Raw genomic sequence first — 22413 nt, forward strand, 5'->3', positions numbered from 1 at the left:
AAAGCTATCCAAATGAGTCACTGAATGAAATCACTGTTTGGTTACACTGCATTGAACTAAAACATACAAAATGCAGCCTGTATCACAGGTCATAGAAGAAAAGTTTTAAATGATCACCACATTTAAAACAACACCTTGTTTTTTTCTTAAAAACACTTCTGGTCACCCACAAACACAACTGAGTCACTTGCAGAATAAAATGCAACGTTTCTCTGAACTTTCAAACACGTAGGTGCTAGAACTAGATTGCCAATTACATTGCAAACAGTATCTAACAGTAGTTCTGCCTCCTCTCAGTCTTAAGGTTATACCAATAAATAAGCCATGAAAAAAAAAAAAAAAAAGGCAGTGACACCTTCCTGACATCAGTCACCAACAAACATGCATCTGCTTCTCTTTTCTGATGGAGACAAATACTGAGCTAATTAGATCCAAGGTTTTGATGCCCACAGCACTGTATCCAAGGTTAGCTGACATGCTCATTAAAACCACTTAGTCAACAAGGGTTTGCCTATTACTTAGCCAACAACTATATTAAATGCTTTTAAGTCCTACATGTTGTGTTTTCTTCTTCACAAATACAGTGCAGAGGCTATAGAGTAGTTAACCAGACTCAACCTCTACAATCACGCAACATTACACAACCATAATTCAATCGCAACTGGGTAATCATCATGGATCAGACTCATTTTCCCTAATTGCTTACACTCCCTCACAGTAGCTATACAGAGCTGAAAGGTTCTGCCAAACTGCAAGGTACAGACATGTCCAAGATTCACTGGATCAAGCCAAACATGTGAAACAAAAAAGTGTCAAAAGACAATCAGTGGTACTAGTATATCCAAAAACTGGAGGAATTATAAAAACCTGTTTCACAGCAGAAACAACCTTAAGAATTAAGTTAAATACATTTTATTGTTGTATCATATTTTTCCCATTGTACTATTTGTCTTGAAGCATAGCAAAGGGTGATACTACAATCACAAAGAAATTTTCAATACCAGTGGTTTGGTTGCAGTGTGTGTTTTGTTGGATCTGGATCAAGTAGTTTAAAAAAATAAGGATTTGCTAAGTTCAGCAGTCAAAGCTTTTATTTTATCTTTGCTACACCATGCTTGGCTTCAGCCTGCACTTTAAAATATTATTTACACAGTGAACATTTAAAATTATGTTCACTCTGTGCAGCTATACCCCAAACTGCCAATGAAGAATAAAATGGTTGAGGACAAAATTAACGAACAGAATGAGAAAAATTTGTGAAAAAAAGTACAAAAAGAACGTCTATGGTATAATTTGTGTGTGGTATCATTTGTTGTCACAGTAATTACTGTACATTTCCCCATGAATTGTGCAGTTGCCTGCACAGCCAGGCAGTAACAAATCCACCACTTTTACTTGCTCCTGACTATTTTGGGTCACTCATTGCGCTCAGTTGGTAAAGGCAGTCGTCCACAGACCACAGGGTGAGTGGTTCGATCCCTGACCCTGGCTATAAGTCGAAGTGTCCCTGGGCAAGACACTGAACTCCTAACAGCCCATTCCCCTCCCCAGCTGTGCAGTGCAGGTCCAAGCCCAATAGAAATAGGGGAGGGTTGCATCAGGAAAGGCATCCAGCATTAAAAAAAAAAAAAAAAAAAAAAAAAAAAAACGTCCAAATCAACATGCAGACAATTATCCGCTATGGTGACACTGAACTCACGGGATAAGCCGAAAGAAAAAAATTGCAATTTGATAGGAGCTTGGGGCATGTCTTAGTCATGTTATTTGTAGATAAAGTGGACTAAATGACTACAGTAGCCAAATTTGTAGCATGCTTAAACCACTGCTAAAATTTTTAATTATTGAGAACACATCTCTTAAGGGATAAGAAAGGGCGATTGGTTCAAATTCAAGTATTCACCAACTACAGTTTCAAAAAATAAAAAAATATTTTTAGAAAAACAAAAAAGTACATACATAAGTGTTGCACAGTCATATTCAAACCCAAATTATCACGTGTATTGCATGGATGAATGAGCAAGCAGTGAAGCGACCAATCAGTGGACCAATCACTGATTAAGAAAACCTTACACTGCTCAGATGCACCATTCAAAACTAATCAGAACTGCATGTGATTGGCTAAATGAAATGTCATCCACAGACTTTCACCCAAAAGCATAAAAATAAAGCAAGGGCATAACAGCAGAATACCAGAGATCTTAAGTGAGAGAGATTTAAAAACAAAGATAAAATTGAAAGAGACATCTGTCTGAGCAGCAGGGCCATTCTGGAATATTTTGAGCCTGAGCCTTCGACCAAATTATTTTTACAGAGGAAAATTTTTTGCAGTGTTGCAGAGCAACTTTGTTCTCCTGGACATCCTTTTAGGAAATGCTGTGGCCTGCTGTGAGTTCAAAGAATGTGCTGTTTCTAGAAAGACTACGATGAAGGATGCTGATAATGGAAAATGGGCATGAGCACAGAATAAGATGCATGGGAAAGAGCATCTAATTTAGGACCTAACCTCATGTGCTCTGCAATTGCATGAAAATACAGTCACGCATCCTCCAACTTAACAGTTAACCACGCTGTCATTTAAATAATTTATTCTTGCCCAGGAAGCTGGTAATTTGGCTTTATAAATGCAAATGAACGATTGTTTAGAAGAGTTACGACTTTAAAAGGGTTAAGGTTATAATCAGGCTTGAGTGAGGATTAGGACATCAGATAACATGACGGAGAGGCGAAAACAAGCAATATGTCTATGGGTGTAAGTCGGAAATTTCTTTACTGGTCATAATACTTTAGAGAAAAGAACACTAGGAAAGAACCCTAGCAGGCAAGATATGTGGAGGAATTTGAGAATATGGTTACTCATGGTAACATACCCTATTTAGCAAAAATTTAAAAAATGTAAATGTTGATTCAATCTTGAAACCACCAAGAATAAACTGACTAAATTTCACTGCTGGACTAAACTTGAACTTTATTCGTGTTTCTGTTTTTGAGAACTTAATACTTGTTCTACTGAACCATCTCTCTGCAGCCCAACAGACAAAGCGGCATTCACCGTCTTTTTTTTCTGGTAACCACAAAAACAAAATAAGAAGTTACCACAAATACCTTTACAGTAGCCTACAGTAATTGTGGCTTAGAGTATAATGCTGTAAATGTACATGACCACTGAGAGGGGCAAATTCAGTGTCTTGCTCAAGGTTTTTTTGTTTTTTGTTTTTCGGTAAATGTGCGCCAGACCATTTTCCTTTAAACCTGTCATTATAACATGTATCAATAAAGCAGTTTTGCTTAAAAATACTGAATATTTACCTTTCATTGGTCAAGCATTATAGAAGAAGCAGAATTTTCAAAATGTTGACCCAATAAAAGGGAAGAAAGATTTAATTTGTAAGATCTAAATGACAATTAAAAAACTAAATCATAATATTTAAGTGATAGTCAAAAATATCAAACATTCATGAAAAACCTGAGCACTCTAGGAGTAGTAGTAGATAATCAGTTTTTCGTGTGATCAAGGCAAGACACAGGAATAGTCTTTGGCTTAATTTTGTGGTACTTACAGTAAAAATTAAAGCAAAGGATAATTGTTAGGCTTATTTATGTAAACGCTAAGGTTTGACAATTTAGAAAAACAAGTTGTCATTTATTATTTTTAAAATGTGATTGCGATTTCGAGTGCATTTTTTTAAGATTCTCTCTCTATAAGATTCTCTATATTTTACACTCCCATTACACTCTTAATGTTCTACGCAGCTCAGACATTTCAAGCTGGCTGAAGTTTGTGCACAAGAGAATGCAACACCCTTAGGGACCATCTTTTTCACTGTTGAGGGACATTTTCTTCTACTCTACAACAATGTAAATTTCCAGTGGTGTTTTGATTTGTGTGTAGCATAAAACAAATATATACAAACTGCATCTTTGAAATTTAAAAATGTGATATAATAAAATTGCTCAACACTAGTCTGTACATTTTGAAATGACTAGAGGGTAGAGTGGAAAAATTCAAAGTTGCAGAGGGAAGCATAAGGAGAAAAGAAAGGAAGATGTCTGTTTCATGGCTTAGTGAGGAAGAACGAGCAGAAGTGATTGAGAGAGACAGTAAATTCATCTGTGTTTGCAACTACATTATTTTCTCACTTAAATGCAATTTATTCAGCGTCACTCTCTGGGAAATCATAAATATACAGCACTGTGAATATTTACTCATACACTGGACTCCCATTATATACTGCAGGGATGAATTAATATTCTGTTTAGCCAAATTAAGGCTTTATCCCTCTTGTTCAACAACAGAATCTGTGAGCCTGTTTTCTCTCTTGCTCCGTCTTTAGTTAGGTCTTTAGTTAGGTCTTTAGTTAATCAGAGGACAGAGACAGACAGTGAAGTGTGCGTGCATGTGTGCGGCAAGAGCTGCAGTTACATGCCAACAGACATGCTGCATACATTTATCATCTTTTTTTCTATTCAATAAAGAAAAAAAACACATTTAAAACAAAGGTCACCTTGTACCATCTCCTACCCTCACACAAATACACACAATAATAGCAACTAAGTCCCACAGTTCAGCTTTAGCGTTGCTTAGGGAGCAGGTCTGAATACCTACAGTGAGAGCTAGGCTCAGCTCTAAGGTGCAAAACTCCAAAATGAAATGCAATCATAACACATAGAGAAATAAAATGACAGGAGGGAGGACAGTGAGGGAGAGAAGGGAGTTGTCTGGAAAAAATAAAAATCAGCATGACACCAAGAGAAAGTGAGACCCCTGGTGATAATCTGCAAATGCTGCAGGTTTGATCCTTCTGCTGTGTGGCTTGTTATACATGTCTGTCTTACAGTTCTATGCTGCTTATTCAAACTATTCCTCTAATGCAAATTTGAAAGTGTGCATTGTTTCACTTTGTGTATACTGTATGTACATTGATGGGACACTTTAGCAATTTTACAATCAGTGGACAGTGGATTATATTGCACAAAAAGTGAGGGTCTGAATGCTTTCCGGCATGACTGTGCAATCAGACTTAGATTCTATAGTCCGGCTGCATCCTTCATCCACACATTGTTGCTCAAAGTTATTTCACTACATAGTCCAATGACAAGGACAAGAGCTCACCACTGCTCTTAAACACAGACAAGAGGACATGGTTCATCACTTTAATTAAGAGAAGCTGGGTGAAGCACTCATTTGATCACTGCAATAGTCACACTGCGCTAGTAGAGCAAGGTCACCATCACAAGTCTGACAAAGTTTCTATAGTGTCTTACACAACCATTTCCCCATCATTATCAAGGTCATCTCTTTAGCAAATCACCATTCTTGTCTCCATCTTCCTCACCCCCTCTTCTCTTCCCTCGTCACTTCTATGGCTTTCTCAACTGGCCCATTACCTGAAAAGGCCATTACTTGAAATCTCCTCTGAGAGATGAGCCTAGACTTTTAAGAGCTGCTGCCATAGCTGAGCCAACTTTTTAGAAAGATCACAGCCAGAACAATGATACAAAGAATTTATAAGGTCTAAATATTACGTGGGCTTTCAATTTTCAGGGAATGTTTTTTTGCATCTTTTTACCCAAGCAGAGCACAACTGGTAACAATAATCATAAAATGCACTTGAGAACTGTTCATTTCTGCAATTGCATTCATTGTCTGCAGTGCTGACATTTCTACTCATTTTCAAATAGAATTTTAACTTTCGCAGCACATTTGAATTACAGGTAGGTAGTACATTAGAATTCTTAGGGAGAACGCAGTTGTTTTGCAAATCAATTAGAGTCAGAAAAATGAACAGCACTAGGGGACTGCTCAGACTTCCTAAATACAACCTCATGCTTGAATCAGGACAGCTTTTCAGTTTCAGTGAGCCATTTCCCTCCAGGTCTGCCAACTTTTCTTAACAAGTGGCCAAAACTCTATAGTACTGCACATTCAACCTGCTGACACCTGCCTTGACAGCTCAGAAGAAATAATGTTTCCAAGTGAATGAGTTGCCTTAACTGCGGGCTTCAGACAAAAATTAATTTCACTCCATAACTTAATTATGAAGTATGGGTATGACCAAACATTATTTTGTTCCCTTTCACATTGCCTGATGTTTTCTCTATTTTCTGAAGTTTTGACCTTACATTGTAAAGTGCTTGATATTGTAATTTTGGTGCCATAGAAAACTGAATAGAATTGATGTGATTGACTTGAACCTTCAGGAAATGCTTGGGTGATAGACTGAAAAAGGAGAGCAGAAATCTGGAGAGCTTAGCTGCTGATAGACATTGGCCTCAAACACACTACCATACCTGTTTGGCGAGGTTGACAGCATCAGAATGAAGTCTGGCTCTTAGGTGAGGATCCAACTGGAAAGCCGGTGCAATCTCAACAACCTTTAAAACAAGACAGGACTTTACTAATAAAGTCACAGTGACAAGGGCAATCAGAATGGAAATGCAGTAAAGGGGGGGTGTTAAAATGTTTCAACTCAATTATGAACTCTTCACCTACATCTTGAACTGAGTAATCTGGATTGTAAAAGCACCTAAATTAAAATATTTTGTAATTTTGATGCATTTTGCCTGACCCTGAGGCTAGAAATGTGCTGCTCCAAATTCTCAGACAAAATGTGGGTTTTAACACAAGAGCTCAAATGTGTGTACTATTAAATGCAATTTTGAATTTCAAACTTTTAAGGCATATTAGTTACTTTCATTTACAGTATTATCACACATTTTATTTTAAGGTATCTACAAATTTGGAGAGTGTTGCTAGATAGCAACAACGAAGGAAGTCAACAACAACAAAAAACACATCTGTGACCTGAAGGACTAATCATCTGTGGAGGGATGGATGATAATGCTCCTCTTGCCACTACAAATGATTAGGGCTGATTTTTACATTTAGCAGTAGCTTTTATCCAAAGCAACTTACAAGTGAGGTCATGGAGTAAACTTCAAAACGAAGTCCTATCAGAAAAGTGTTCACATTTCATGACATGCAAGTGCAAGAAAGAGAAGAAAGGAAGTTTCTGATTTTTTTAAATCCAACACTGATCACTGGATTTGCATCTTTTCGTTATAAACAGGGGCATCCACACTAAATGCTGTGTGTATTTGGAGGTTAAATGTCCTAAAGCAGGGTTTATGACATCACAGACTATTTTATGCAAAAATAGATACAGCTACAAGTCAACAAAAGGTTATTTTAAGTTAGAAAAGTAACTGAGGCTGCCAATACTGTTGTATTAGCCTCACTGAGTCACAGTAATCATGAATTGATGTGAATAGCACAGACAAATAGCAGTTTATAGAATTGTCATGATTCAGGATGGTAGGCTGACTCTGGCTGTCTCATAGCAAATCTCGAGATAAGATTCATGAGAACACCAGCCTAGAGAAAAATAAAATAAAAAGACACTGAACTGCACTCTATGTTTGTTAAAGAGACATTGTCTACTGCTAAGAATTGTAGCCATAGAAGTACATGTGAACATTTTTTGGATTCCAATTCAACCATGTACCCGCAGGGGAACTTATGCTAGCTGAAGAGCTATCTGCAGATTTCAGGCTGATGACAAGTCATGTCAACTTTTATGTTGTGCATAATTTGTAAGCACACTCCGATTCTGCACAGTCTATGTAGAAAGTGATATAGTGGATATCCTATACTCAGTACAGACAGTCCACGCACATTATTCATTTTTATGAAATATGCACAATTACACCCTTAAATGCAGTTTCTTTGTCAGTTTTGCACATCTAGATACTGAGGGATTTAAAGAAAAGAAATATGTAAGCCGTTCAGATTTTCCATTGAAAATTAATACTCTGTGCTCATTTTTATAACCAGGACACGTAATAACAAATTAGAATGTGTAAAATACTTCTGTCACAGAAAAGCATTATTGCATTGTTCACTTGTTGAATGTAAAATAAAATGTTCCTTATTATTATTCGTTATTTTCTTATACAATATTGTTATATTTTTGATGTAGCTGAATCAAAGAATTCATAAGTTTTGGACTTCCTGAAATAAAATCAGGACATCAGTCCTGGCTCATTAGCATTTTATTCGATCCATTGTTTATGTAAACGTTTCGATTAACGCAGCTTTTGAAGACACTTCTTAAATATAATAATTGTGCCACCAAATTTCTAAAACTTTTTGCCAGTTTAAAACTGATACTGAAAACCGAGTAAAGCAATGACAAACCTATCTTTCCTACAGCAGTCATCAGTTTGACAGTTTGTCTCACTTTAGTAAAACAGATTGAGTGAATCATTTTTAGTTACACTGAGCCTTTCATTTGGCCTGGTCATGGCAGCTAGGTAGGTGGGTGGGTGGGTGTAGGTCACCATTTGGACGCTTATCTGTTTCATTCCACCACGACAAACCATCCAAGAGAAATAATTAAGTCCAGTTCAAATTATGTGATCTGTGTCTGATTTAAAAAATATTTTTTATTAGAATTTTGTCTTAAAAAACTCTCCAAGTATGAATAACACTTCTAAGATATAGAGAAAAGCTAAACATATCCTATCAATGCCACCAAAATCCATTTCAGCAAGTGACTATTCTTGTTTCTCATATTCAAAAAGATTTTAGATTAGGGGCAAAGGCAGATTAAGCCTGACAGAATCAAAGAGCAGTAGCTCTGGCATGAACAGAGCTGATAATATGATTAACATCTCTAAATTGATTAAAGGGAAGGGGGGGGGGGGGAGTAATGAAAACACATGATTGAAACTGCTTTGAGATTACAATATGTAATAAAATATCACACAAGTTAATCAGCTCCCTCTGATGAAAGCCCTGTTATGTTGATTGACAATAGATGATAGTTTCTTCTTTGACTCATTTAGTTGCAATATTGACAATCAAGTGATGTCACATGATTTTTTTCCAGTACAAACTTAAAAAGAAAAGAAAAAAATGGGGGGAGAGAATGAATAACATTTGCATCTTCAGACCACCTGAACAGAAATAATAATAATAGTAAAAATCATCATCATCATAATAATATTAGTTATTATTATGGGCTATGTGGATTTTTAGTTATTTTATTTAACCATAACCCTTATTTATTTATATTGTTAAATTAACCTGTTTGCCTGTATATTTAGTAGACCGCAGCATTGTGATTTCTGCCTATGACCTTTCACCATCACAAACCACTCCATGCTAATCTACATAATACAGCAGAATGGCAATGAAGACCATCTTAAATAAATTCAAATATTAAGTTTTGTTGGATGAATTTTAAAGTGAGCACTTCACCTTTTGGTGTCTCCGCTGAATAGAGCAGTCTCTCTCATAGAGGTGGATGACATTACCATATTTATCGCCTGGGGACAGAAAGAGAAATGGGTAAGAAAATGACAGGAAGTAGGGTGAGGACAAAGAAAATTATTAAATAATCACACATGTGGAGCAAAGTTGGCAAGGAAAAGGGGGCATAGCAAACAATATGGAACAATGAGAATATCTGGACAAGAATCAGAAAAAAATTGGATGGCAAAGGTGAGTTAAAAAGGAATGGTGGAAGAAAGAACTAGGTAAGGAGGGAATGCAGAAAGCAGAGCTGGCAAAGACTGCTTTTAACAGATAAGAAAATTCACAAAATCCCTCGCATGCCTTTAAGACAGTAATTAATCACAGTGACCACACAGGGATACACCTCAGTGAATTGTAAATACTACAAACACACACACACACGTGCCAAATTGTAGTCATATGTCTGATAATGGAGGCTTGTTTGCACAAACACACTCACATGTAAAGTAAAGTTTATGCTCCAAGTGCAGATACTTTCTGTAAGACTGTTAAATTTCAGTCTTTAATAGAGTGTTGAATTACCTTCATTATAAAAAGAAAAGTGGCTGAAGAAAAATCTGCTGCTGGCTAATAAATCTTCATCTGTCCGTCCTACTCCTTTACCACTGACTTTGAAGATTGAAGATCTATGTCCCTTGCTTTCTTAATGAACTTCAGTCAATTCACATAAACCAAAATAAATAAATAAAAAGGTTACAGAAGACAAGGACAAGAGACATGACAACCATGGTTACAGAGGGCACTTACCAAGGATCTGCACTTCAATGTGTCTTGGCTTTTCTATAAACTTCTCTACAAACAATGCTCCATTCCCAAAAGCTGTCAAGGCTTCAGAGTAGGCCCGCTGGTAATTCTCCTCAAGTTCCTAACAAACAGATGAGAAAATTCCAGTCACATCTCAGTCCCATCATTCAAGATGAGTCAGAGAATTTGTATTTCTAAAAGCTTTGCTCCTAGAACATATTTCACAGTTGTTCATTTTATTTAGAATGGTATATTTCTTGTTATGTTAAGTAGAATTCTGTGTCATTTCCTTTTAGGATACAAATGTTTAGATAGCTTTAGGGAGCAAGATACAGTACACGAGGTCTGTAACACCCGGCTGTGGAGGGTCATGGCCAAGCATGTTGCAGGTCATAACTCAGTCTGTGTTTGTTAGTCTGACGTCCAGTCAGTCCATCCACTCAACTGGGGAAAGGCTGAGCCATGACCGTGTCCCCTTCCCAGGGCCTCAGGAGACCATACGTCTGCTGTCATCTTACAGCCTTAAGAAAAGAAGCTCTTAGAAGAAAAACAACCAGGTGCTCAAGGCAACGGTAGATGTCATCAGTATTGCTAAAAGCAGGACCATGATTTGGTCAAAGTGGCTTCTCAGACAAGAGGACTAATCCGGCATGGAAGCAAATGTCAATTGAAAGAACTGATTAAAAGAAATGTTTTTTCTGACAATGTAATGATGCTACACAATGGACCACTGTGTACTGTAATTCTATATACACAGGCAGGTCATTAGCTCATCTATCTTTTGGCATAAAACACAGATGTACATATTTTTCAGAATGTGAAAATATTCCTGTCACTGTAAATGAAAAATGACTACACACACTTAGGACTCGGTTTGGTAGTGCTCAGAAGATCAAGATAAATCAAAAATTGATTGACATACTACATTTAGTTAGTATTTATGCTATACTCCAACTGTTACACTTCTTAGTCACAAATTTATGATTGTTTAAACATTGCAAACAGAAATATGTAAGAGTTACCACAATGAATGTCAGTTTTTACTACACAGGTCACGGAGAAGAACACTGTCCTAAATGTTGGAGTCATAGACCTTGCATTGTCATTAAATCACTAGTGTACCTCTATTTTGTGTATGACAGAAGACTTTTGAAAGGTTCAAAGTCAGCCAACTTCCATTTGTACCCTTTGCACATCAGTTCAGTCCGTCTGTCAGCTTTGGCCACTAGAGCTTTGATGCGTGCCATTCTCTTTTCCTCTAACTTTTGGAGAAAGCACATCACGTCAGATTGAGCTAAAATCTGGCCCCTTAATGCTGCTTTGCTTATCAGTAAACATACACATCTCTACAATATGTTGCCAGTAAATTCAGCATACAAATGACCTATGAGCTAGCCTTGATGGTATAAGAACTAAAATTAAGCATTGTGGGGTCTCAAGACTACAGAAAAAGCTCTTTACAGTTTCCTCACATAACCAGATGGAGCTGTTAAGGCCCCTGTGATTCAGATAACTAGAAATGTCAACAACTAATTAGACTGGCGTACAACTCAGAAAAGGTCATACGTTCCAGTAGAGTGTTGAGGCTCAAACTACAACATATCACTGTAATTCTTTGTGTAGATCAGTGAATAAAGCAAGAACAACTGCTGTGGCTACACTGACTAGTCCTGTTAAAATGTGAGGTTTGTGTGTGGATTCAGACATTTTCAGTTTGTCGCCGTTTACACAAAAACGTTAAATATTCGTCACAATGTGCAACTTCAGCTAGGTGCTCTGTTACTGCTTTGCTTTAATAATTACTGGCTGCCACACACTGCAGTCTTTTGATTAGTCATAAAATTACACACCAAAAAAAAGGAAGCTGCAACTTGCTATTTAAGCAGAAATCATTACTCCTCTCTGGTCAAAAGCCCGAGCCTAACTCAAATTTTCTGATAGTAATCTCTCTGGACTGCTGCCAGTGCCAGCAAATTAAAAAGCATTTTTTAAAATTTTGGTGTTTCAAACAGAATGACAAAATAAGGACAAATAATAATATATAATATAATAATAATAACAAATAATCTTGGTTGTTGCACTCTAGGAAATGGCTGACTAAACATCATCTGAAATGTAAAATGTACCTAACCTATGTACATTTTCAAAACTAAGGACTATGTGGCATTTTAGTACACAAAAAGAAAAACTTCTATCAGGGTTTTCCATGACGTTTTGTATTAAGGCTTACATTTTCTTAGTTAAAAAAAGCCAAACCAAATAAATAAAGAACCATAAACACAGGAACCCATGAAGGCTGAAGAAGTTTTTTTGCTCTGTGAAGCTCTGATTCACCACTAACCCTCTTCTACAGTATGTGATTGGAAGACAACCAGCTGCCTGCTGAAGAGGTTTGACATGGTTGAACTTGAAAGGGAGAAGTAGGGGAAACTGTGCTCTTTGAAATGCGCACTGACCACACACACCCACACCCCATGGTCCCTCCACTACTGCCAGCACAAGAAGCACAGCTGCCTCAAGGCCTCCGCTGAAATAAACTGAAATGACAAATTGCCTGAAGGAGTTCATTTTACCCGAGAGATAATATTTTGGATTAAAAATGGAAACACACACACACACACACACACACCCACCCACCCCTCTCTTGTACTGTATATTCCTAAGAATATATTATTATTTTTAAACGATTAATCATTTCAAACGTTAAAAAATGACCACTACCACTGAACAATGGCAAGCAAAACAACATTATTAGTGCTGCTTAACCTAGTGTACTTAATAAATTAAGGGTTAATGTTCACATTTTACAATGATTTACCAAACAGTGACCAGATGCTGACAAACATGCAAGGATTTTATACTTATTTGGTGTCGTTAATAATAAATAATTATTAACATTATTATCATTCTGATAATCAACATCAACATTTAGTTTTATGGTAATGCTGGCAAACGTCCCCCCAAACTGCTCCTCCTACAAGGGAGATATCGGAATCTTTTATAACCAAGACAAATAACCATGTGCACACTGCAAAAGAAGCAGGATGATATCACAAAGAAAACTCAAGATCAAAGCAAGTGATTTGTTGGCCAAACAGCAGTACTTAAGAGTTTTTTCCCCACCTGCTGTTTCCAAACTCCTGGTCACATGTATGATGTTTTTTTAAAAAAACTCTTAAATTCTTTTTATGATCTCTTTCCCTCTCTCACACTCACCGTAAGAGAAAAAGCGCGAGAGAGAGATCACAAAGATAAATGACCAAGTGTACTTTTTAAGCAATTTTATTCTTATGCAATGCAAACAGTAAAGCTGTAAAATTAAATATTTCACAGAAATGACAGTGAACTGCAGCGGCAAACAAACTTACCTCATACTCTCTGACCACACGCATGCCTCGACCACCTCCTCCGTAGGCTGCTTTAAAGATGATTGGAAAGCCGTATGTTTGGGCAAATACCTGCGCTTCCGTCAGGCTTGCAATCGGGGAATCTGTTCCTGGGACCACAGGAACACCTTGAAAATCGAAGATAAAGTGAGAAATGTGTTACATTAAAAGACTTTAAATACTGTATTTTATCACAAAAACAAAACAAAGGTGCGTGCATGATAATTACAGTATAAAAGTGAGTGATTGCACAAAATTACTTTGCTCAGTGACAAGATGAGAACTTATCTTGGCAGATGGAATGAGTAGAAGGTGAATAAACAATACATGTAAATAAAGAAATGCTACAATTGACTTCACTTTATCTGAATCTACCTTCTGTGATGCCCTTCACCACATGTTTGCCAACCATCTCCTTCTATACCTGCAGTGATAGCCAGAGAGCGAGCCTCCACCTTGTCGCCCATCTTGCGGACGGTTTCTGGAGTCGGACCGACAAACAGTACCCCAGCATCTGCACAGGCCTGAGCAAAGTCTGCCCGTTCAGAAAGGAAACCGTAGCCTGGGTGGATAGCATCCACATTGTTGTCCTGGAAGTGAGGGAGGCATTGAAAAGTTACTTAAATTTATGTGTCTTTGCATTGATCTTTTTGACTTCAGTTTTCCTCTTTTAAACTAAACTTTTAAAAAAAAATAATCTATATCTATCTCCACTATTAAAGCCAGCACCTGCCTTAAGATTTTTTGCACAATTAGCCTAAACTTAAAATATTTGTTGTGGCATAAGAGAGGAAACTTGGTACAGATACACAGCAGGATTAGACTAAAATGGGCAGTAACTGCAAGGCCCTAGTTAACACTGCTAAATATTAGTGAAAGCCAGCACAGTCTACTGACTGGTGAAAAACATTCATATGTCACTTTCAGCAAAGGACTGTGGGTTAATGACATTTTATTTTCATTAGTTGTCGTCGCAACTGCCCTAATCATAACTTACTCAATGGACACCAGTACGAGACTGAGTAAGTAGACAGGCACGCATAATTTGACGGTCCGGGGGACGATACTCAGCACCACACGCACAGAGAGTAGTAGACTGTTACAGTAGCTGCCGAGCTTGACAGATAGAGCCATCTCTGTGCCATCTGCTCTTGGATACAAGACTGACTATAATTATGGGCTGTCCCATTGTTAAGGGAGCTGTTACTGGCAGGCCAGAGGAGGGATAGAACCACACACACACACACACACACACACAGCATGGACAAAAGCAAGTACACTCACCCACCCTAAAGACAAGGATTTACATGCAAGATAACACCTCATGGTAACACACACTTATACAAGCGAGATCATACACTCCTGTGACTTAAGTTGCAAATGCACGTATAGCACATACTGTAGCTATAAGTATAGGCAGTACATATGCAATCACAAACATGCCCAATGTGCTGGGACAGTGACCAATGATAACACTGGTCACAGTGTGAAGAAGAGGTAAACATACACTGAAAGTGAAAGAGAGAGAGCTCACGCACACACACACAGAAACACTCCTTGCTGGCTTGGGGTGGCTCGGCTCCCAGATAGGCAGACGGATTTTGAGAAACGATTTGGACCGCGATGGCTCCTCAACTTGGCTGGTTGACCACATGCCCACGCAGAAAATTATTAACGGCTAGACACTGATCAGAAAAATTATAACTGGCAGTCTGACCTGCAGGGATGGAGGGAGAAGGGGAAAGAAAGGAAGTAACAAGGAACAGACGGGGGGGGGGGGGGGGGGGGGGGGGGGGGGCAGACAGGTAATCCGTGAAAAGCAGTAAGCAATGTGGGTGGGAAGCAGCAATGAAGAACAAGAAAACGAAAAGAAAAGACAAGGAACAACAGACAATAGGGAAGGAAGCTGGATGAAAAGAAACTGAGGAGCTGGATGGACAGACAAGTTGTTTCCTGTTACTTGTATTTGTGTACATCTATCTATCTATCCATGTTGGACAGAGGTGGCATAGCAGTTTTGCTTCGATTCCACTCTCTGTTAAGTACCTACAGTTCTGTCAAGTAATGTCACATTTCAGTCCCGGAGAGAACGAAAGAAGAGAGATGCTTATTTCAGCTTGGTTAAGTTCCTTATAAGTCCGTGACAACACCCCCTTCAGCTGCTGTCATAAATGTTTACTCCGCATAAATGTGGACTTAGAGGAGCCAGGCCAAGCACATTTTATGGTATAGAAAAATCACTGGTGGCATTTAATGCACCCAATAAAAAAAAGAAAAAAAAAATGCAGTTCAGCAAAAGTGATACACTTTAATAAAGTTGAACCTACAAAAAAAATTATATATTTTATTAAAATAAAATTAAAAACTGCCATCACTAGTGATATTTTCTACAGTTTACTACTCCTACTCTACTCCTTCAGGACCACAGATATTATTTAGCATTAAAACTGTTTTCACGTACTAAATATTAAACATGACATGTGTTTAAATAAATGGACTTGTTTGCTTTACTGGTAAACAGAAACATGTCTTTACAACAGTCTTTTATAGCATCTGTGGGCAAACCTGCCTACCTTGGCTACTCTAATGATGTCAGGAATGTGCAGATATGCAGCAACTGGTGGCAGGCCTTTCCCAATCAGGTAGGCCTCATCTGCCTTCTGCCTGTGAAGACAAATGCACACATTAGTGAGGCGCAAAGAGTTCAAGCACACGACCCTTGTGGCTTCAGTGCAGCTAAATTTAGTCAACACTGTAAATTATTAAAATTTGTATTCTTTTTTCCTTTTATAGGTTTCATGTTAGCTGTGGTGAATCAGAGTGAATGTGATAAAAATGAGATGAAGATTGTGGTAAAGGCAAACAAGAAATGAAGTGGGGCAGAAACAGGACAATTTAAAAACTAGCAGGATGTATTAATGAATAATTTTAACAAAGAAATTTGTAAGTTAAAGAAAGTACAAAGCAAAGTAGATTTGGATGTGTGGAAACCAAGTGTGACTAAGTGAAGGTTAGTAAGGTCAATTATACCAATGACAACAAAAAACGAAAAAAGCCCTAGAGAGATTTTGCAATCTCTCTTTTTTGCTGTTCGCTCTAATCATTGTTAGCAATTTATGGTTAATACTCTCTGAGGCCCTTTTTAAATCACCACAGACTTATTTAGTCCTATTTGAGCAAAAATACTTACCTGTGCATCTGTCCAGTGTCTTGCTCAGAGTAGACTGCCACAGTTCGAATCCCCAGTTCAGTGCATGCTCTGAACACACGGATAGCTATCTCACCTGAAATACAAAAGGAAGGTGGGATGCATGGTGAAGGAGATTTTATTTTAGAGGTTTCTCCTCACTTCACTTTTACTCACTTAATTCTTTAAATATGTCAGATTAAGTGTGTAAAGGGGGGGTTGTAATTCTCACATCATCTTTCATAAGCACACATCTCATAATTCTATCAATGACCTGTAGCACTGGCCCTGTTTTCAGAGTAATGCCTCCACTGAAGGTATAAAATAAAACTGCCACATATTGTGTGAAAACAAGACAAATACATCTAGTGCATGCCAAAATATCAAACAGCCATTGCTACAAGTTCACTTTTTTCTAAAGTTAGAGAACATGCAGCATATAATCTCTGCTTAAGACAAGCAAAACATTGCCTGCCTTTTATCTCTGCTGTCACAAGAGCCAAATACTTGTTTTTAAAGCAGCACAGTTGGTGGGAATGAAAAAAAGTTTAGTCACCGAAAGAGTAAGATGTATTGCCCTTGCTTGAAGGGTAGGACACCACTCACATCTTAAATGCATTTTTAAAAAAAGAAAAAGATGACAACAGTGCAACAGTAGGAATATAGCAATGAAAAGTTAAAATGTGACTTATTTAAGATTGGAAACTCAAAAATAAATAAGTGAAAAGAAAAACAGGACAAAAAGAGAAAAGGGACACAGAACTGAGGACCTATATGGAGATTTAAAAAAAAAAATGGTTTGGTGAGTTGAAGAAAGTGAAAAATAAGTGGAGAGAAAATTGATGGAAGTGGAGGGGGCAAGGAAGGAAATGAGGTAGGGAATTAAAAGAGAAGAAAAGAAAGGAGCAAAGTCATGTGGGCAAAAAGAAAGACAGCAAGTGGCAGAGGAAAATCAAATCAGACATGCTGAAAAAGATGGGGAGAGGGAGAGTTTAAAGTTAAGACAGGAGAGGAAGAGCAAAGAGGAAAAGAAAGGAGAAGAGAGTATGAGTGAAAGAGAAGAGAGCCATGGCAGAGAGATGTGCTTGGTGAAGTGGAATCTAAGCTGATATGATGGTCCACTGTCTTTATCTCCCTCTCTCACACACTACGGTGACCTGCGGTGTGATGAATTTGAACCAATGTGCTGTTGATATCGTGTCACACTGATGTGAAGGAGAAACACTGACGGAAAGCCCTGATGTGAGTGAGTATGTGCGAGTATAAGGAAGAGAGTAGGATCTATCCTAATCAAATTGATGGATCAAAGCAGGTAAACAGACTTTATGGAAAGACATCAATGCATGCATACATATATACTATGCAAATGCATTATGTGCAGCAGGAGGCCTGTAGAGAGCCACACACCTAAATCAAACATGTAAATGGGCCCACAGGAAGGAATGAAGAGAGAATATATAAAATAAAAGCAATTAAAATGAAATGCATGAACACATTTAGTTGTCACGTAAATCCTGTGCGTCAAAGTCACTAATTGCACACAGACAGCCTCTCTGGACAGCGTTAGCATTAGCAGGAGGGGGTCCTGTGATTAAAGTATTACCAGAGCATGTCAGTGATGTTTACACTGTGGGTAATAACCACACCGGTGACTGCTTAGTGTTCAGAAAACTTTGGACTTCTCTATAATTATATGTCCATTTCACATCCTACTAATGATGATTTCTACCTACTTATAAAGCAATGAATGCATAAATATTTTTGCCTAAGAAACTCACTGCTTTTGGGTTAAAGCAAACAAAGCCCGGTAGTGCAGCCACCCACATAAAATGTGTGCTTAAATATTACTATGTGTCATGGCAAACTAAATGTTGGCCATTAAAAATTAAAGCATTCCCTTGCCTTAGGTTTTTACATTTGTAAATGGTGACCCATCTTATAAATAGAACAGTATTAAATTGTATGTAATGTATTGGTACTATTTTAATTGCTTGCCTACTTCAATGGTGAATTTGTAGGTTTAGGCTTTAGAGTTGTGGGGAGGGGGGGGTCGGTCCTTACCTCTGTTTGCCACCATGACTTTCTTGATTGACCGGCACTCGCTTTTTGGGGCAGAGTGGGCAAAGCGAGAGAAATGGCATGCCCTCCTTACAGCCAACAGGCCTAGGCCACCACGGACTACAGTGTACCTAAACATCCTGTGAGTGAGAGAGCAAGAGATTACGTAACACACACACACAGACAAACCATCCCTATTTATAAATGTAACCAACTAGCAATATATGGAGGAGGCAAGAGGCAAAAGACATGCTGTACTCACTAGACATCTAGGAAGTGGTCACTCCCACAAAAAAAAAAAAAGTCAATATAAGCTTATAATCTATCACATTCTCTGCCTTTAGTCCTACAGAACCAAATACATTCAAATACTTATGTTTGCCAAAGAACTAACTAGTGTAATATGTAACCCACTATAGCTGCAAGTGTAGAAAAAAAAACTCACACACATTAAAAGCTCCAATTCCAACTTTCTTAGCAAAGTTTCTCAGTAGATAACAGATGCTTTAAGGAAAGTAAGACAAGTGTAATGCTTAATAATAATTAAAAAAAAGTCCAACATCAGAGACTATAGGAATTACTAGTAGGACATAAAAAAGTAACCAATTCATTAACAACAAACGGTTCGACTATAACAAACACTTGACTTCGATAATAAAAAGTTATGGTCAACCTTTTTTTAAGAAGCACAAAAGCTAGTCAGTAGCCAGTCAGCTGCAGGAGTGCCTTATTAAAGAACATGGCTTGTAACTGGTGTTTGTGTGGTCTCCTTCTCCTTACCTATAGCTCTTTTTCTTGCCCACCTATTCTAGAAATATAATACAAACTATGACAAAAGCCTTTAATCCCATTAATATTGTTACAACACAAATTTGTTAATATACCAATTTTGCCCACAAAGACAGCAACTAGACCAAGTCAGTTGGTGAGTTTCACTGCAGATGAAATAAAGTGCAACTTCACCAATTTTATATTTACACTGTAAAATAAAGCCATGGGGAGCAAGTTGAACATTGGCAAAGTTGCATTTTAATAATACTGAATATGAAAATACTCCAGTCCCAAATTAATTTTTAGTTGACATGACACTGCCCTCAGATAACAACCATCCAATTATCACATGAAAAAAATAATTCCGATAACTCCAGTTACACAACACATGCACTTAGTTAAAAAGTAGTAGTTAAACAGTAGTCTAAACTACCCCAAGTACTGAATATAAAACATACAAACTTGATGTTGCCATACAAGCACTTTGAGTACCACATGGCACAAGTAAATACATGAATACAAATACTATTATTTATGCATGAGAGTATGTGTCAAAAAAGTTCAAAACCCATCTCCTCAAGCAGATGTTAAGTGCTCCATTCACTCTTGGAAAAATGGAAGCCATAATGACGAGTGCTGTTTGATAGTGAACCAGTGACCTAGTGGAAACTTCTTCTAGTCTCACTACAATGGTATTTAAGCAACAGACCTTTGGTGCCACACTGTGGCCAAAAAACAGCAGTGCAGTAAATAGAGACCCCATTAAAAAGGTGTGCTGCTATTTGTGAATTCCTAAATATGCAAATTGTGAACAAAAAAATAAAATACAGTAATGTCATATTTAAATTTATTTGATTTATTGTAAATTTCAGGATTTAAACTGCACATAACTGTAGAAGGCTAGTATTAAAATCATTTATACAATAAGCTGGTAAACTAAGTGCTTAAACTTTTAGTAAACTTTTCACTATTACATTGGCTTAGGATAAGAAAAAAAAAAAAAACACTTACACTTTACTTTGTTTAGAGCCATGTCTAATTCAACAATAAAGTTTCACTTTGTTGTTAATTGCCACATCATGTATGTATACAAATAAAGATAATGACCATCAGTGTTGGTTAGGTCTAGTAACAGACATAGTATTTACAAAACTTTATTGCAAGAAGAGAATATACAGTATTTATGCATAAAAATGTGTACAATTGAGCTAAAATACAAAGCCGCCTGGACTGATGGAATGAAGCAAATACAGTAAAAAGATGTTTTCTTTGCAAGCAAAAAAAATTACCATAAAGAATGACTTTAATTATGCAATAATTAGCATTGTAATTTACCAAATGACTGAAGAAATAAGAAACCTAGTGTAAATCATTTTTTTTCCATTTTTGTTATTTTATTTGTATTGCATTTTATTTTATTTCTATTTTTCCTTTCTATTTTAATTTACTGTATGAAATTTACTGTGGACGGCAAAGTAAGAATTTCATTGTGAAGGGAAATATGCTTTCTGTTTGTGCATATGACAATAAACACTTTGAATGTTGAATCTTGAACAAGTGAAATAATGGTTATAGACCATCAATGAATACCTTCAGATTGCCTGAACACTTATATTAATGTTGTGGCTGATCGGTGCACTGTGTCTTTCAAGCATTTTCAGGGCAAATTTGTTGCCACTATGCTGTGTACAGTACAGTTATCATGGTTACATGCATTTTTCCTCAGTCTAACGTATGATGTACATCTTTAAATCCATATATAGCCTTAAGCAGTCAATAAGAAGTTCTGAAACCATCTGAACTAACCTAAACAGGAGTGCAGTTTCAAGGGAAAACCCTCCACATATGTATAAAATCAGAGCAGATTACATTAGAGTTAGCAATGTATTCTGCTCTACTTCAATGGCCAATAGAGATCAATAGCACGTCATAGTAAACTAATAAAATTTTAATATACACATTACGAACAATACATAGTAAATACTAAATAGTTCAGGTATTGCATACAATTTAGCGTAATAAAGTGCAGTCGTTGAGGACAAAGTAACAATTTAAAAAACAAAAAAACAAAACCCAATTTCCATTTCTGCAAAAGAGACTGAACAATATTAATAGCAGACTGTAAGGACTAAGGCCCAGGCAAGTGAAAAAAAAAGCAGCAATAAAGCACTGTCATCAGCATAAAAATGATTTGAGGCAAAAAGGTCAGCAGCTTTCAGCCTGTCCCTTTAGAGGTCGACTGAGCAGAACATGTTCTGCATGTTGACCTTTCAGAGGCTCCTCACGCTCTCCTCAACCTGAGGCAGCAGCATACAGCTGGGCAGGGCCACATGGTGGTGGCGTGGGATTCGGACCCGCAGCCTTCTTTATCCTGACCAGATGCTCTACCCATTGAGCATTTTGAGCCAGGCAAAAAAAAAAAACTCTTCATGTTGATCTCATTTACTCATCTGCAAGATGTGTGCACATTTTGTTAAAGACCTCAGAAACCTGTCTACGGCGAACAAACACGCCTTACCTTCTGGCCACAAGTAGCAGCAGTTGTCAATAAGACACTATAACCTACAGGGGTCTAACAAGACTTGTAAGACCCTTGATGTCAAGTGGAATTCATACTTTGACCTTAATGCAACATCAGATGGCAAATATGTTAACATCTACAACTACTAACATCTTCATTTAGTGTCCAACTCTAACCCTGATGTTTTAGTACCAAAGCCTAACCAAACTGCTGTACTTTGACATCTTTATCCCTTGTATTTGAGTGTTCAGATCAAAAAGTGTGAAACTGGTGCCATTTTGGCTAAATTGTGATAATGCAATTTTGTAGTGTGGTGTAAAGTTGAGACTGCTGAGATAAAAACTGCTTCCAAATTGACCTATCTTGACACTGAATCATCTCTTGTCTAAACTCCGTGATTAGGGCATCTCTGCATCAGCTCTAGCCTGGC

The 22413-nt window shown here is 37.4% G+C and overlaps 1 protein-coding gene across 1 annotated transcript in view; it reads right to left on the minus strand.

The window, feature by feature from the left end:
• pcxb (pyruvate carboxylase b) overlaps positions 1-22413 on the minus strand; it is a 255727-nt gene that overhangs the window by 227144 nt on the left and 6170 nt on the right. The window contains exons 2-9 of the mRNA XM_067525430.1: positions 18695-18831; positions 16637-16730; positions 16020-16110; positions 13871-14036; positions 13429-13574; positions 10064-10181; positions 9260-9327; positions 6289-6372 (exon numbers count right to left, since the gene is read on the minus strand). Of these exons, the coding sequence (XP_067381531.1) occupies positions 6289-6372; positions 9260-9327; positions 10064-10181; positions 13429-13574; positions 13871-14036; positions 16020-16110; positions 16637-16730; positions 18695-18831 (904 nt within the window). The remainder of the gene's footprint in view (positions 1-6288; positions 6373-9259; positions 9328-10063; positions 10182-13428; positions 13575-13870; positions 14037-16019; positions 16111-16636; positions 16731-18694; positions 18832-22413) is intronic.

The sequence above is a fragment of the Channa argus genome, chromosome 12 (assembly GCF_033026475.1).
Source record: "Channa argus isolate prfri chromosome 12, Channa argus male v1.0, whole genome shotgun sequence".
Taxonomy (NCBI): Eukaryota; Metazoa; Chordata; class Actinopteri; order Anabantiformes; family Channidae; genus Channa; species Channa argus.